At 42.8% G+C, this 14,996-nt stretch overlaps 1 protein-coding gene across 1 annotated transcript; it reads left to right on the top strand.

The window, feature by feature from the left end:
- Positions 1 to 5,241: 5,241 nt before the first annotated feature.
- Positions 5,242 to 14,996, top strand: LOC143493564 (uncharacterized). The gene is made up of 5 exons (XM_076992071.1): positions 5,242 to 5,398; positions 8,250 to 8,306; positions 8,422 to 8,485; positions 8,663 to 8,796; positions 10,847 to 14,996. Exons 2-5 carry the CDS (start codon positions 8,304 to 8,306, stop codon positions 14,303 to 14,305), a joined length of 3,660 nt encoding a protein of 1,219 aa, XP_076848186.1. The 5' UTR covers positions 5,242 to 5,398; positions 8,250 to 8,303; the 3' UTR covers positions 14,306 to 14,996.

Raw genomic sequence — 14,996 nt, 5'->3', positions numbered from 1 at the left:
CTAGCACACGACTCCTGCAGCCGACAGGGAGCTCAGCTAGGCACCGTGTCATAGTCACTGGCACCTGGTGTTTCTTTTGCGTGAACAGTAGGAACCTGCCACATTATTCCACGCTGCGGCCTTGTGTCCGCACACACTGGCCATATCGTGATGGATATCTTTCTGATGTTTCGTTTTATAAATGTTTTAAGTACCGCCAACCCGGTTCACCTCTGACCTACTCCTCTGCATACAGGACATCAGGGTGAACAGCATCTGAAAGCCAGACCCATCTCGAGCCATCGGCGATCGTGATATGGTAGCGGCGTGGTGGTTTATGTCGAACTCGTACAAGTTGGTCAGGTCCAGCACTGTCAGCGTCCTGTCCTCAGAACCTGAACGTGACCGTGTCTGATCTTCATAGCGTTTTGTGAAGAGTATGAAAAACCAAACAAATACATGACATTTGGTCTTGGTTGTCTGGTTAGGATCTCGCAGAAGATTTTAGTTTAAATAACTTCCACTTTCACGGCAGTAAAAAGTTTTTAGATTATTTGCGTGTACGTGAGTTAATGTGTCCAAGCATCCACAAGCACGCCAGTGTGCGTGTGCATCGGTGTGTTGTGAAACCGATGCCTCGTTAGTTAGAGAGCCAGACATGACTAAAGGTGCTTATCTGGAATCCTAAGCATCTCTGGAAGCCAGTTGAAGGGCTATCAGCTGGGGCCGTGTCCAGGAGCACATCTGTGACTACTTCACTGCAGAAACAGAGCGAGCATCCTCACAGACGAGGCAGTGACTGAAGACCTAAATGTTTGGCGTGTGGTGTCAGCAGTTCAGTATTTCAGCATTCAGCCCCAGCAAGTGGTCTCTGCAGAACGGTTCTTCAGGGCCTGGATGATGAAGGAATGTTTAATTACAGGAATAGTCCGATGGTTCTGTTATTATAATAATATATATATATAATATGTAAAATGAATAAATATGTTTTGAAGATCCTAACTGAAAGGATCTTGCTGAAAGTATGTTCCTCTCAGCAGTTTGGACATCTAAAACTAATGAAAAAAAAAAAAAAAAAGAAGTGACCTTTTGTGTATGTGCACCACACAGGGTGAGATGTTTCAGGCCTATGTGGTGACAGCATGAGTTATCCCATACCACACTACTCCTTTCATGCTCTCCTACGTGTGCTGCGGAAGTCGTCCACATCACAATGCAGCCGGGCCGCATTCCCACAGAGTGCACGGCCCCCACCACCACGCCGGGCCGGCCTGTGGCCGGATGGCGGATCACACCTTACAGATGAAGCACAATGTTCCTTTCAATACAGCACATGTTTACCTACCAGTGCAGGAATTGGCTTGGTGCGTTTACTGTGGTTCAGCGCCGTAACATCTTAACCTGGTGACACATTTGTCTATCTTGTGTCTGACATTTGTTTTATAACTAGCGTATTGCGGAGCACCTATATTAAATGCGAGAGATGTCTTAAAGAATTTGCAAACTTTTATGAGTATTCAATATTACAGGCATATACAACAAACGGTGCTCAGAATGTGACATGTAGGTTTCCAAATCCTCTTGCTTGACATTTACCCATCACTCCAGCTGCCTCTATATCAGCCATTTGAGATTGGTCTGTTTGTTAAAAAAAAAAAAGCCATCTCTACTTACACAACTTCATAACCACACTCTCTAAGAAGGCCTCGTGTGCTGGCTATGAGGACAATCGCAAGAACATCAAACAAGATGAAGCTGTGGTGTGTTATTGTACACCGAGGAACTGTGTACACAATTGTATATGAAGGTATGATGGCTTTGTTATATTTCCTTTACAAGGCAAATGTGGTAATACTGGATCTCGTGCAGTTCCAGGTTTTGATTTCCCCTCGAAACAACAAACTCTGCTTTATAGCTTTGTCTGATGAAGGATGTGCTAATTTGACCATTGAAATGTAAAATCATGTTTGTCAATGCAAAAATGCTAGTGTCATTCCTCGAATGCCTTTTCTCTGCCTCTTGTGCATGTTAGAGTATCTTTTTCACAAAGTGAGGCTACAATAACCTGATCTGCCACATGTTTAGAGCATCATGGTAAATTGTGCAATTCAAAAAATTTGTTTTCGTGACACCAATAAACTTTAAACAGTCAACCATGCATTCTATGCCGAGATGTTACATAGGGGGCTGATAATACAGGAGCTCCAATGGCAAAACAACCAACCCACTTAGTCAGCCAGCTATGATCTGGAGGATATTTGTTTGCTAATGACTGCTGCAATAATGCTGACAGTAGTTATCCACATACAACCTGGCTCCTCATTCATTTAGCTCCAGGGTCATGTTGGATCATCACGTCTTACCCACTAAAATGTTCAACAGCACCGTCTCCTAATTAGTAGTAAGACCCTAGCAGGTTGTTCTTGGACTGCAGTTTACACCTGGTAGTATTGTGTTACACCAACGCTACGTGTGAGTCATGTTACGGCTTGTTAACCGTGAGCCATCTAGTAAAAAAGTAAGATTAATTATAGTTAAAATAAAAAGTCAGAGCCTTGATTCTGAAGAGTCTGCTGGAGGCTAAAAATGTCCTCTGTAGACGTGTAGTAACAAATGCATCCCCTCCAGAATACATCCACTAAGACAAACCTATCTGGAGCGGTCCTGGCACATATTGTCTGGGCAGAAAGTTACTTTTACTTTTATGGTTATTCACAGCATTGTAAAGGTGCAGAGCACAATCTTAGTTTTAAGACCACTCCCAGTGTGTTAGCATGGGTCAGCAAAGCATAATCTTAGCTTTAAAACTACTCCCAGTGTGTTAGCACTGGTCAGCAGAGTATGAGCTTAGCTTTAAGACCACTCCCAGTGTGTTAGCATGGGTCAGCAAAGCATAATCTTAGCTTTAAAACTACTCCCAGTGTGTTAGCACTGGTCAGCAGAGTATGAGCTTAGCTTTAAGACCACTCCCAGTGTGTTAGCATGGGTCAGCAAAGCATAATCTTAGCTTTAAGACTACTCCCAGTGTGTTAGCATGGGTCAGCAGAGCACAAGCTTAAATTTAAGACCACTCCCCGGTGTGTTAGCATGGGACCGCGGAGCACAGCGCTGTTGCTACCATACCCATGGAGCCGCACGCCGGTGACAATCACACCCACATGCTGCTACTGATTCCATCCAGTTAAATAAACCATGCTAACATCACACCTGACTGTCAGGTCAACCTGTTGCATCTGGATTGTGCACTTCAGTGTGTTATGACATGAAATGAACTGGCAATTTTAAAATCAAGGAGTGTGTTTTGTTTTTAAAATTCGAGATTTCAGAACCTCTGACTTAGGGCTTTGGGGCCATAAATTCCAAGGAGAGGTAATCTTCAGGGTGTAGTTTTTCACATGTGCTTTGGGAACTTTGTGTTGATGAAGATGGAGGTGCAGGCAATCGTTTGAGAAACTGTACTGTTTACTCTTTTGAAGGAATGCAATTAACTTAAAACTGAATACAGAATCCACAGTAAATTGCCTGCAGGAAATACTGTGACACCTTGATGAGCTCAGCGCTGACAGAGAGGCTGGGTTCAGAACACATGACTAATTACACTGAAATGAAGAGATGCAACTTTTTGAAGGGAAGCACACTCTGTACATTATTATTACACTGTAATCATATTAAGGTGTTTTATTTCAATATTGAATTTTTTTTTTTTTTATTAATTTATTTTTTGTACCACTAAAGCTTTGTTTCCATGTTTAGTTTCATTGGCCGATATAGCATTGAGCATATCTATTCAGAAGGATATAGCATTGGACATATCTATGCAGAAGGATCACAGTTAAGTTCTCTGACAAACATTCTTTAGTTGATAGGTTTGTGAAGCCCAGGGTCTCCAGGCATGGCTCTGATTTTGCAGTGAGAGTGATACTGTTAAATAGAACTCCAAGCAGTGCTGTCCCTCTGAAGTGTCTGGTATTCATACACATTCAACACGCATCTGTAAGACCTGAGGGGAGGGTGTGGTCACATGCACTCAGTTCCTTTCTCTCACCACACAGGCCATTTGTGCATAAAGAAAAACATCCCTTTTAGATTACTCACCTATATTAAGAATAGCAATCACCACTGACGACAGTATGGCCTAAGATGTACTAAGGCCTAATGTGAGTAACCGATTAATAAAACTGCATCATGCAGCATAGGAAATTCAACACCAGCGTAAACAAGATTCAACCCGGAATCCATTTGTAAACACTCTTCTTGATCCCTGATCTAGAGGTCATTCTAGAATGACATATCGCTTATTATCTGCAATGGAGAGTGATAGTTGACACCCAGGGAAACTTAAACTGTATCAAAAAATCTGGTTAATGATGCGCAATGGCTGAAATCTACAATGTGTTTTGCAGTACCTGCTATACAGACAGTACCAGACGGCAAACAGGCCGACTCCTGTTGTCTAGATCGCGATCTCTCTGCAGGACACCACAGCCACACCCACTGTTGTTCGGAGGCCTGAATAAATCCAGTTTTTACAGTTGACCCACAAAAATAAGCAATCAAAAAATTGCACTGCATCCCAGATTAAATAAAAATTAATTCAGTGGTGTTTAAATGATGAGCCCTCGCTGACTGCATACCATAGTCCAATGGGAGATTAATAAGCTAAAGTAAACGAGCAAATAAAATTAAAGGTGAAAAAACATTTAAAAAAAATGTCTGACCTAAACATTGCATTCAGTTTGAAGTTTTGTTTATGATATGTATTTAAGTATCAGCATATTGTTTATGTATGACATGCCTCTGTCATATGTATGAGACTCTTCAAAGCCTCCCATATATAATGTATTATTCAGAACTGAGTGATTGCACTATTACTATCAAATTATGCACATTTGTGGTTAGTCTACATTGCGTGGTTAGTCATTGCGTGCAGACATTTGGCCTTTTAAGTCCATCAGCCAACTGTACTGAAGCTAATTCAGTTAGCAAAATATTTGAATATTTAGACTTTCGTCCATGGTATCTGGATTTCTAGAACATCTCAGGTACCAGTGGACCGTGTCAGGATGCTGGTAGAACTATCCATTCTAATACATCCAATTGAGCATGAATGAGTGTTGCAAAGTGGCAAAAGACTGAGTCACTTAAGACAACCTTGTAAAGCCTGTTAGAGTCAGTCTCTCTCTCTCTCTTTCTTTCTCTGTACCTGCCCCCCTGCCAGGTTTCGGCGATCCTGACTCTACAGTCGTTCGGACTCAGGCAGGGAGGCGGGTATATCTGTTGCAGAACCTGTTTGGTTACTCAAGTCAGAAGCTGTATTACTCAGTGCAGAAGCAAAGGCAACAGATTTGCACGGAGCATAGAGGAGTCGATACCTGGTACCTGGGGCTGCATCTCAGAGTTCCCCCATCAGCACCATCAGGTAAGACCTCCTGCCCTCACTACCCCCCAAGCATGCTGAATATTTGTTTTTTGTTAGGTTTTGAGGGGGGTTTGGTCACAGATGACATTGCTCTAATTGTGTTTGGAATCTTGCCATTTAAGTGTTTTATTATATTGAGTATATTTGGGTGTTTTTTTTTTTTGTTACTTCACAAGTAAATATTTAACTAGACTCACACACAAACAATTTATTGGCATAAATCTTTGGACATACAAACTTTGGAACTGAAAATGTCTTTGGAACTGAATATGTCTGGTAGCAGTGTTGTCTTGCCGAGTGGTCTTCTAATGCATGTATTCTTTGTTTTTTAATGCTACTGCCATTGTTAGTGGCCTGAACTTCAGATGGTTTCTCACAAATGTGCAGCTTAACAGAACGTCTCTGCTTCTGCATCGGCTTTAGGGGTGTTGTGCTCAATCAAGCTCTCAGTTAGGAAGACATTTCTTAACCAGTGATATAACATGAAAAATCAGTTTTGTAGTGGGAGTGACCTTTGTCTCTTCAAATATTGGACTAAGAAATGCCATCAAGGTGCTTGAAACAGTCCCGGGATAGTTAACGACTTGTTTGCGCGGTCCGGTTAAAGACGAAGAGTTCATTAATGCCCAACAGCACAACAGCGCTACCTTGGGCTCCGTACGAGAGAATGCGGAACGTGTCTACACCGTTGGTTTAAGCAGGTGTGGTCTTGCTGTGTTGTTGGTCTTTTTTGTTTTAAGTGCAATAATAAAACACGCAGTGTCGAATGAACACCTACAGTGTATCGATATATCCAACACCACACGTATAATCACTGTAGGAGGTCATTCGACACTGTAAATGATAAAGTTGCCATTTTGCTGTTGGGCCTTTGACGTTTTTAGGTGCGGAGACGGCTGCGTTTCGAATGACATCAGAAACTGACATGGTCTGGTTATTTTTTTGTGGTGTTAATCCTCCTCAGAACAGAAAGGTGTGGTGGTCAGTGACCATTGTTAAACCAAGAGCATCCCGATCACACCCACTCCGTGTCAATTATAATGTTTATGCCACTCATGAATATAACTACAGAGAGTGCTCCCACTTGCTAAAGGTGAAGAAAGGTGTAACTCAGAATGTGTGAAGGTGTGTTAGGAAAGGGAGGAGAGGGAGGGAGAGAGCGAGAGCTAGAGAGGGAGAGGGAGAGATAGAAATATCCAGTAGGACCGCATGCTCTCCTTCACTCATCTGAACTGACTGGTTTTCTTGCATTCACTTCAAACTCTGCATCATGACCGACATTCCACCGCCATGAGCTGGTCGATCTCCAACACACGCACACATAATTGCTGGTTTCAAAAGCTCAGAAGCTATAGGGTTTAAATAAAGTTTCTGGTAGGGTCAACAGAACAAAAATCGCAAAAAGGGATGGGTTTGCTGATCATTTTACAATCCATTCAAATTATATATATAGGTTCGGCCTCTTCTGTAGAGTTTGTCCACTCATTTCACCCCTAATATTTCAACCAGGGTCTGGATAATTAGTTAATGTGTGGAAACATGGGAGAACAGAATAGGCTATTGAGTATGTAGGGTAATATCCCCCTTGCGGAAGGAAACAAACGTCATGCTTGCTGAAAGGATGCGAGTGATGTGTTTGTGTATGTGAGCCTGCACACGTGTTGTGCAGTAGAGAGCACAAACTCCTGAAGAGTACGCAGAAACCCGATCTGAGAGATGCGGCCGTAAACCGAGATCTAGGTATGAGTAACGGGAGATGGGGGGGACACGTGGGAAGAACAGGGAAAACCCTGAGAGTTCTACATGGATGTACACTTCACAAAATGGTGGAAACATTCTGGTGCAAAACGGTTTCTTGATAAGAATTTGTTCCTTAAAAAGTCCCAGTTGCCGACAGTGAGGCTCTGGAAAGGTTAAGAAGCCACACTTTAAAATGCCCAAGCTAAATCTCTCTGGGTCATAAGTGAAAAAGCCTAATTTAGGTAAAAGTCATACACGCACACCTCTGAATTCTGTGGAAATCTGGAAACCTTGTGTACTACATTTTGACAATATGTAAATATAACTGTGTGTATAAATACTGTCACCTGGAAGGTCTTGTTGGTTAACACAATTTGAAGAAAAGATCTGCTGTCATTTCACATATCTAAAACCGGCTTAACTTAAATGGTTAGAATGTGCTCATCACACTGTCCAGAGAGATTGTGCATGCTAGTAATGATTCTGCAGCGGGAGACCCCGTGGCTTCTTAGACACTGTACTGGGTGATGGTTTCTTGTGCCGACCACAGACATAGATGACGCAACGCACCACACTTCCGTGGTCGTTTAGGGAAAGGGGAAAACCACGTCATCAGAGCAGCATGTTTGTACGCAGTGACATTTTTTTCTTTTTCCTGCTAGCATGACTGACATTTAGATCAGTAGGTGGAATCAACAATATCTGAGGCTGTTCTCTCTCTCTCTCTCTCTCTCTCTCTCTGTGTCTCTCTCTCTCTTGCACATGCACATGCACCCTCCCAAGCGTTTAATATTGGCATCTTTTCAATTCGTCATGCAGCATGAATGATTCAGTCCACTCAGAAGACACTTGGCGACAGGTTAAAAGGAGACACACCACAACATGTTCTGAATTCAGCCACTCAACCACGGCTCTTGGCTCAGGGTGACTGAGTCAGGATCCCTTCTGAATAATCAGTGCTTTTACTAGGTGCTCAATGAGGAGAAAGTTCATTACACCCTTTATGATAACGAGATGTTGAACAGCTACAACTGCACCCAAGTGACATTCTTGCACTGCATTGAACTTTGAATCAAACCTAATTGAGAGGTTTCCTGTTTTATTTTGACAGATCATTTAAGGCCTGTCCTATGTGATATGCAGCTGTAATCACAATAGATACATAATGGTAAGCAGAGTCTCCTGGAAAATGTACTGTCTGTTCTCTTGTAGATAATTCGGTGGCATCATACTTGTGGTGATGGAACTATTTTTTTAACTATTTTTTTTGTTACCTTTTCCAGAACGGGGCTATTGCCGGTGTGAACGTCCCCGACAGCGGGGGCTTGTTGAGGCTGGACGAAGGCGGTATGACAGATGTTCAAATCAATCCTGCGATATATATAAGCATGTCAAAAACAAAGTTCACTCTGAGCAATTAAACAATAGAATGTATAAACCGATCATAAACACAAATAAAAATATCATGTGCATATTTACACAATACTGCCGTGACCTTACCGAGCGTTCTTTTGAGTCCTCCAGATGATCGCATCGTTGCTGCCACAATTCATTTGGATCACCTTGGAAAAGATGACGTGGAGAAATTACTCAACATCATTAAGCCTTATGATAAGAACTTGGAACTGAAGACCAAAGCAGACTTGAATGCCAAATTGGTGAGCAACTACTAAATGTGACACTGAGGCCGTCAGGGAGCGATAGGGCAGACACAAATGCAGAGAAGAGCGAGATTTATTAAACGGCATTCCATAATCATTCCATAATCAGGGTCATAAAGAGAGGCAGTGGTCAAATGCGATAGGAAGTCCAAACACAAAACATATCCAACACAAACAGACATAATGTCAATATAAACAAGCACTGACCCTATTACACTGGAGACCGCGAAACACGAGGGATTGTCACAAAGGCTTTTAAGCAACAATAACATGTAAGATTACAAAGACCAGTGACAACATGACCAAACACTCAGTTCTTAAAGACTAACCGCTAAACACCTCAGTACACTGATGAGGGGGCGGGGTTACAGACGACATGGGCGTGTCGAGGGAAAACACATGAGAAACCAAAACATAGACACATGGCAGATGAACTTGTAACTTGTGTGCTTATGCTAATACCTGATAGGCACTCTGCTCAAAAAAATAATGGGAACACTTAAACAACACAATGTAACTCCAACTCAACCACACTTCTGTGAAACCAACCTGTTCAGTTAGGAAGCAACAATGATTGTGAATCAAATTCACCTGCTGTTGTGCAAATGGAACAGACAACAGGTAGAAATGAGAGGCAATTAGTAAGACACGCCCTATAAAGGAGGTTCTGCAGGTGGTGAGCACAGACCTTTTCTCTGTTCTCATCCTTTCTGGCTGATGTTTGGGTCACTTTGGCATTTTGTCAGTTCTCTCACCATAGAGGTAGCATGATGCGGTGTCTACAACCCACAGAAGTTGATCAGGTAGTGCAGCTCATCCAGGATGGAACATCAATGAGAGTCGTGGCAAGAAGGTTTTCTGTGTCTGTCAGCAATGTCCAGAGCATGGAGCAGATACCAGGAGACATGGAGGGGGCCGTAGGAGGGCAACAACCCAGCAGCAGGACCACTACCTCCTCCTTTGCGCAAGGAGGAACAGGAGGAGCAGTGCCAGAGCCCTGCAAAATGACTTCCAGCAGGCCAATAATATCCATGTTTCTGCTCAAACTGTCAGAAACAGACTCCATGAGGGTGGTATGAGGGCCCAACATTCACAAGTGGAGCTTGTGCTTACAGCCCAATACCGGGCAGGGTGATTAGCATTTGCCAGAGAACACCAAGATTGGCATATTCGCCAATGGTGCCCTGTGCTCTTCACGGATGAGAGCAGGTTCACACTGAGCACATGTGATGGCCGTGACAGAACGCTCTGAAGAACATTCTGCTGCCTGCAACATCCTCCAGGACAGACCTCCATGTGCTAGCCAGAGGTACGCTGACTGCCACTAGGTCCCGGGATGAGATCCTGAGACCAATTATGAGACAATATGCTGGTGCAGTGGGCCCTGGGTTCCTTCTGATGCATGACAATGCTAGGCCTCATGAGGCTGAAGTGTGTCAGCAGTTCATGCATGATGAAGGATTGATGTTTGATGCATTGATGTTATGGACTGGCCTGACCGTTCCTCAGAACTGAATTGAATCGAGCACACTTGAACATCATGTCTTGTTCCATCCACCAACACCACGTTGTACCACAGACTGTCCAGGAGTTGACTGACGCTTTAATTCAGGTCTGGGAGGAGATTCCTCAGGAGAACATCTGTCGCATGTCAGGAGCATGCCCAGGTGTTCTAGGGAGGTCATACAGACACGTGGAGGCCACACACACTACTGAGCCTCATTTTAACTTGTCTTGAGGAATCTCCACTGAAGTTGGATCAGCCTGTCATTTGATTTTCCACTTTTATTTTGAGTTTGATTCCAAATACAGACCTCCATGGGATAATAATTTTGATTTACATTGAAATTTGTTGTTATTTTGTTCTCAATGCATTACATTACACTAAGTAATAAATAAAGATTTTCAATTGGAATATTTTATTCATTGAGATCTAGGTTGTGATTAGTATTCCCTTTATTTATTTGAGAGTTTGGTGGGAGCAAAATCACAAATTTAACTTTGTACTGACAATCCATTTACTTCTCTTTGTTTTTGTTCCTCTTAGGGGCCTGCTGACCTACTTTTGAAAGCTGGAGCCCCAAAGCTTCAAGCACCATCAGCTGAAGTCCATGGGCCAAATGGAAACTTTAATTTCCCAAGCATCAAGGGTGACCTCACTGCTCCTTCAGTCAATGGAGAAATGCCACAGGTTGGACTAAAAACCTCTACACCAGAGTTTAGATCACCTGATCTGACTGTGGGGGAGAGTGGCAAGTTCACAATGCCAATAGTTGGCATGTCTGGGCCTCAGATGAAGGGTGCTAATCTAGATGGCACCATCAGTGCCCCTGATGTCAGTGTCTCTTCTCCAACAATTAAATCTCCAAATGTCTCTGGTGAGTTTGATAAGCCAGAAGTGAATTATAAGGCTCCCAAGTTTATAATGCCAACCTTCAATAAAAAAACTAAAGTAGATGGGGGAGTGAAAGCAACTATTCCTGAAGTAAAATCAGACCTAGAATCCAAAGATTTCCGCCTGTCAGTTCCAAAATTCGATGGAGACCTCAAAGCACCAGATGTAGACGCAACACTCCAAGGCCCAAATCTAAAGGCAGCTGCTCCTGACATTGAGGCCCCCTCAGGGAAATTGAAATGGTCTAAGCCCAACTGGCGTCACACAAAGCCTAAAGTGAAGACACCAGAAGCAGACCTCTCTGTACCAGAACTCGGAGCCGATGTCAAGACCCCACACGTCAATGTGAATTTACCCAATGCGGATCTCAGAAGTCCTGAGATTGACTCACCAAATGTTGATGTCAGTGGTCCCTCAGGTAAAATCAAAATGCCCAAAATTAAGAAACCAAAAGGAAAACTGAAAGGACCATCAGTGGATATTAATCCAGATTTGAAGACTCCAGATCTCAGTGTGTCCGCCCCCAAAGTAAATGCAGACATAAGAGCACCAAACGTTGATGTAGATGTACCAGCAGCAAATATGAAGACTCCAGGGGTAGATATAACAACAAAAGACCTTGACGTCGAAGCTCCCTCTGGCAAAATGAAGTGGCCCAATTTTAAGAAGCCTGCATTTGGAGCAAAAGTCAAGGGACCAAATGTCGACTTGGATCCCAGCGTATCCAAACCTGACCTAAGTCTCTCTGCCCCGGAATTTAAAGGAGATATCCATGCCCCAGATGGAGATCTGTCTTTACCCAAAGCAGACATAGAAACTCCAGACATTGATCTCAAAGCACCCAAAGTACATGTTGACGCACCGTCTGGGAAACACAAGTTCCCCACTCTCAAGCTGCCAAGGTTCGGCCTACATAAACCAAAGGTGGAGGGTCCAAATTTAGACGCAGACATAAACACACCAGATCTGGATCTCTCATCTCCTGGAGTAAATGTGAACATGCCCAAAGCTGAGATTGATGGGCCAAACCTCGATGTCAGATCACCCAATCTCCAATTCCCTCAGTTAGACCTTGCAGCACCTGGAATTAAAGGAGATGTCAGTGCACCCACGTTCAGTGCAGACCTCCCCAATTCTGACATTAAGACACCAGATGTAAACCTGAAAACACCAAAGGTTGATGCCCCATCTGGGAAAGTAAAGATGCCTCATATAAAGTTACCCAAATTTGGCCACACTGGACCAAAAGTAAAAACACCCAAAGTTGACACAAATCTACAAACACCAGATGTAGACGTGAACTTACCCAAAGGGGATCTCAAAGGGCCTGATTTAGACGTAGAAGCACCTGACCTGAACGTCTCCGTGCTCAAAGCTGACTTGAATGCTCCACATCTCAACCTCAATGCAGAAACACCAGACCTCAACGTTTCTGCCCCAAACGCAGACCTGAACTTACCACAAGCAAATATCAAAGGCCCTGATGTAGATTTAAAAGCCCCCGATGTTGATGCACCATCTGGAAAATTAAAGGCACCACACTTTAAAATGCCAAAATTTGGCAAACCCCCTAAAGTTAATGCTGATGCAGACCTAAGGGCACCAACGGTAGACATGAATTTACCTAATATGGAAGTGAAAGAGCCTGATCTGAACCTAAAAGCACCTGACATGAATCTCTCTGTGCCCAGGACTGATGCCTACATGGCTGCTCCGGCTGTAGATTTAGATTTGCCCGAGGCCAAATTGAACGTTCCACATGCTAACATCAATGCTAGAAGTCCAGGTCTCAATCTTTCTGCCCCAAAAGTAGATTTGAGCTTGCCGAAAGGAAACATTGAGGGTCCAGATGTAGATCTAAATGTCCCAGATGCTGACATTGATGCTCCATCTGGAAAGTTAAAGAAGCCACACTTTAAAATGCCTAAACTCATTGGCAAGGTGAAAGAGCCAAAACTGGACGCCAAAGCAGACGCAGAAGTGCCATTACCCAGGATTGGAGGAGAAATGAACACACCACATCTTGACCTCAGTCTACCAAAGGCTGATGTCAGTGCACCTGATGTCAACATGAAATTACCCAAAGCTGAAGTTAATGTCCCTGATGTTGACGTCAAGACTCCTGAAATAGAGGCTCCCTCTGGAAAATTTAAAGTTCTCACTCTCAAAAAGTCTCCAAAAGTAAAGACACCAGACGTTGATGTAAATGCAGATGTTGAAAATCCAGACTTCAGTCTCTCAGCCCCAAGAGTTGAGGCAGATCCTCTGAATGCCAAGTTAAACCTGCCTACTGCAGATCTCAAAACCCCTGAGGTCGATTGGAAGTCTCCAACTGTTGATGTAGATGCGCCTAAAGGAAAGTTTAAATTTCCAACATTGAAAAAGTACAGACTGTCTGGTCCAAAAGTGAGATCTCCCGATGCTGCTGTTGCTGTTAACGCTGAAGGACCAGACTTAAACATGTCCGCCCCCATAGTTGAGACAGCTGACGTGGGCCTGAGTTTACCCAACGCTGAGGCTAATGTTGGCTCTCCAGACATCAGTGCGGATGCTCCGAAGAGTAAGTTTAAATGGCCATTCAGAAAATCAAATCATGGCGCAAAGGGAACCATTGAAGACTTACCTGATGGACCAACACTTGATGTTGAAGAGCCCAGTGCTGATGCAAATGTAACACTTCCAAAAAATGTACCAATGTTCAAGACGCACAAGCTACCTAGTCATAACATTGAAGGCATGTTACAGGAAATATGTGGGATTGGTGACCTGAACAGCGACCCCACAGAAGCTCTGAGGGAGAGCATGGGCCCTAAGATGGAGCTGAGAACATCACCTGGATCATCTGGATCTCCTGTTGACAGAAAGGGACAGGCCCAAACAATTGACATCAAAGAAAGGCTAAGAATGTTCACAGCACGGTCCCTGAGTGATCTCACTGCGCCCTCTGCGAACGAGACGGAGCCAGCAGAAAACCTTGATGTTTCAGGAGGTTTCAGGACAAGTCCTGATACTGACATAGACTTTTCAACAGGTTCACTGCTCCCAATAGGTTCAGATAGTCAGGAAAATAAAATTTCTCAGAGTCTCAACAACATGCTTTGTTTGCACTAGATCGAATGAACATTAGTATCAAGTTAGGCAAACCATTCTGTCTGCAAAAGAGATCAAGAATAGACCTACAATAAAGAATTTTTGACAGGAGGCAGATATTTCGTTGCTATATATAATAGATAGTAGATATGTGACACTGAATTTAAGGCTTACTCATTTATGGAAGATAAACGTCTATTCACGTTTTGCTATACAGTGTTTAATCCATAATATGTTTTAAAAAACAAAAGTCCAAATGTTTGTAGTTATGTTGGAAGAGTTTAAGATAATGGGACATCAATATGCAACATGTAAATACATGACTGTGAAATGGTCCATTAAGATATTATACTTACATTAAGGTAATGGCAATCTCAGTGTTTCTACAAAATTAACAAGGTGAAGGAACATTACTGACTTTCACTCTAAATATAAGCCCTTTTCTGAAAATCCACATTTAATATATATATATATATATATATATATATATATATATATGGTCTTATATATTCCTCAAGTTATTTTTTTATGTATAGGCATGAGAATTGTTACTAATGGAGAAAATGTGATGTCTAATCAGTTGTCACACTACTGAAGCCTGATATATATAAATATATATAAACTGTTTAGATGTTCTATAGCTGCCTAAAATTGGTTTACGAAAAACACTGCAACATGTATTTTTTTTCCAATAAATGTAATTTTTAATGCA

This window comes from Brachyhypopomus gauderio, unplaced genomic scaffold (assembly GCF_052324685.1).
Source record: "Brachyhypopomus gauderio isolate BG-103 unplaced genomic scaffold, BGAUD_0.2 sc89, whole genome shotgun sequence".
Classification (NCBI taxonomy): Eukaryota; Metazoa; Chordata; class Actinopteri; order Gymnotiformes; family Hypopomidae; genus Brachyhypopomus; species Brachyhypopomus gauderio.
Note: the sequence above shows the minus strand (reverse complement) of the source record. Positions and strands in the feature narration are given on the sequence as shown.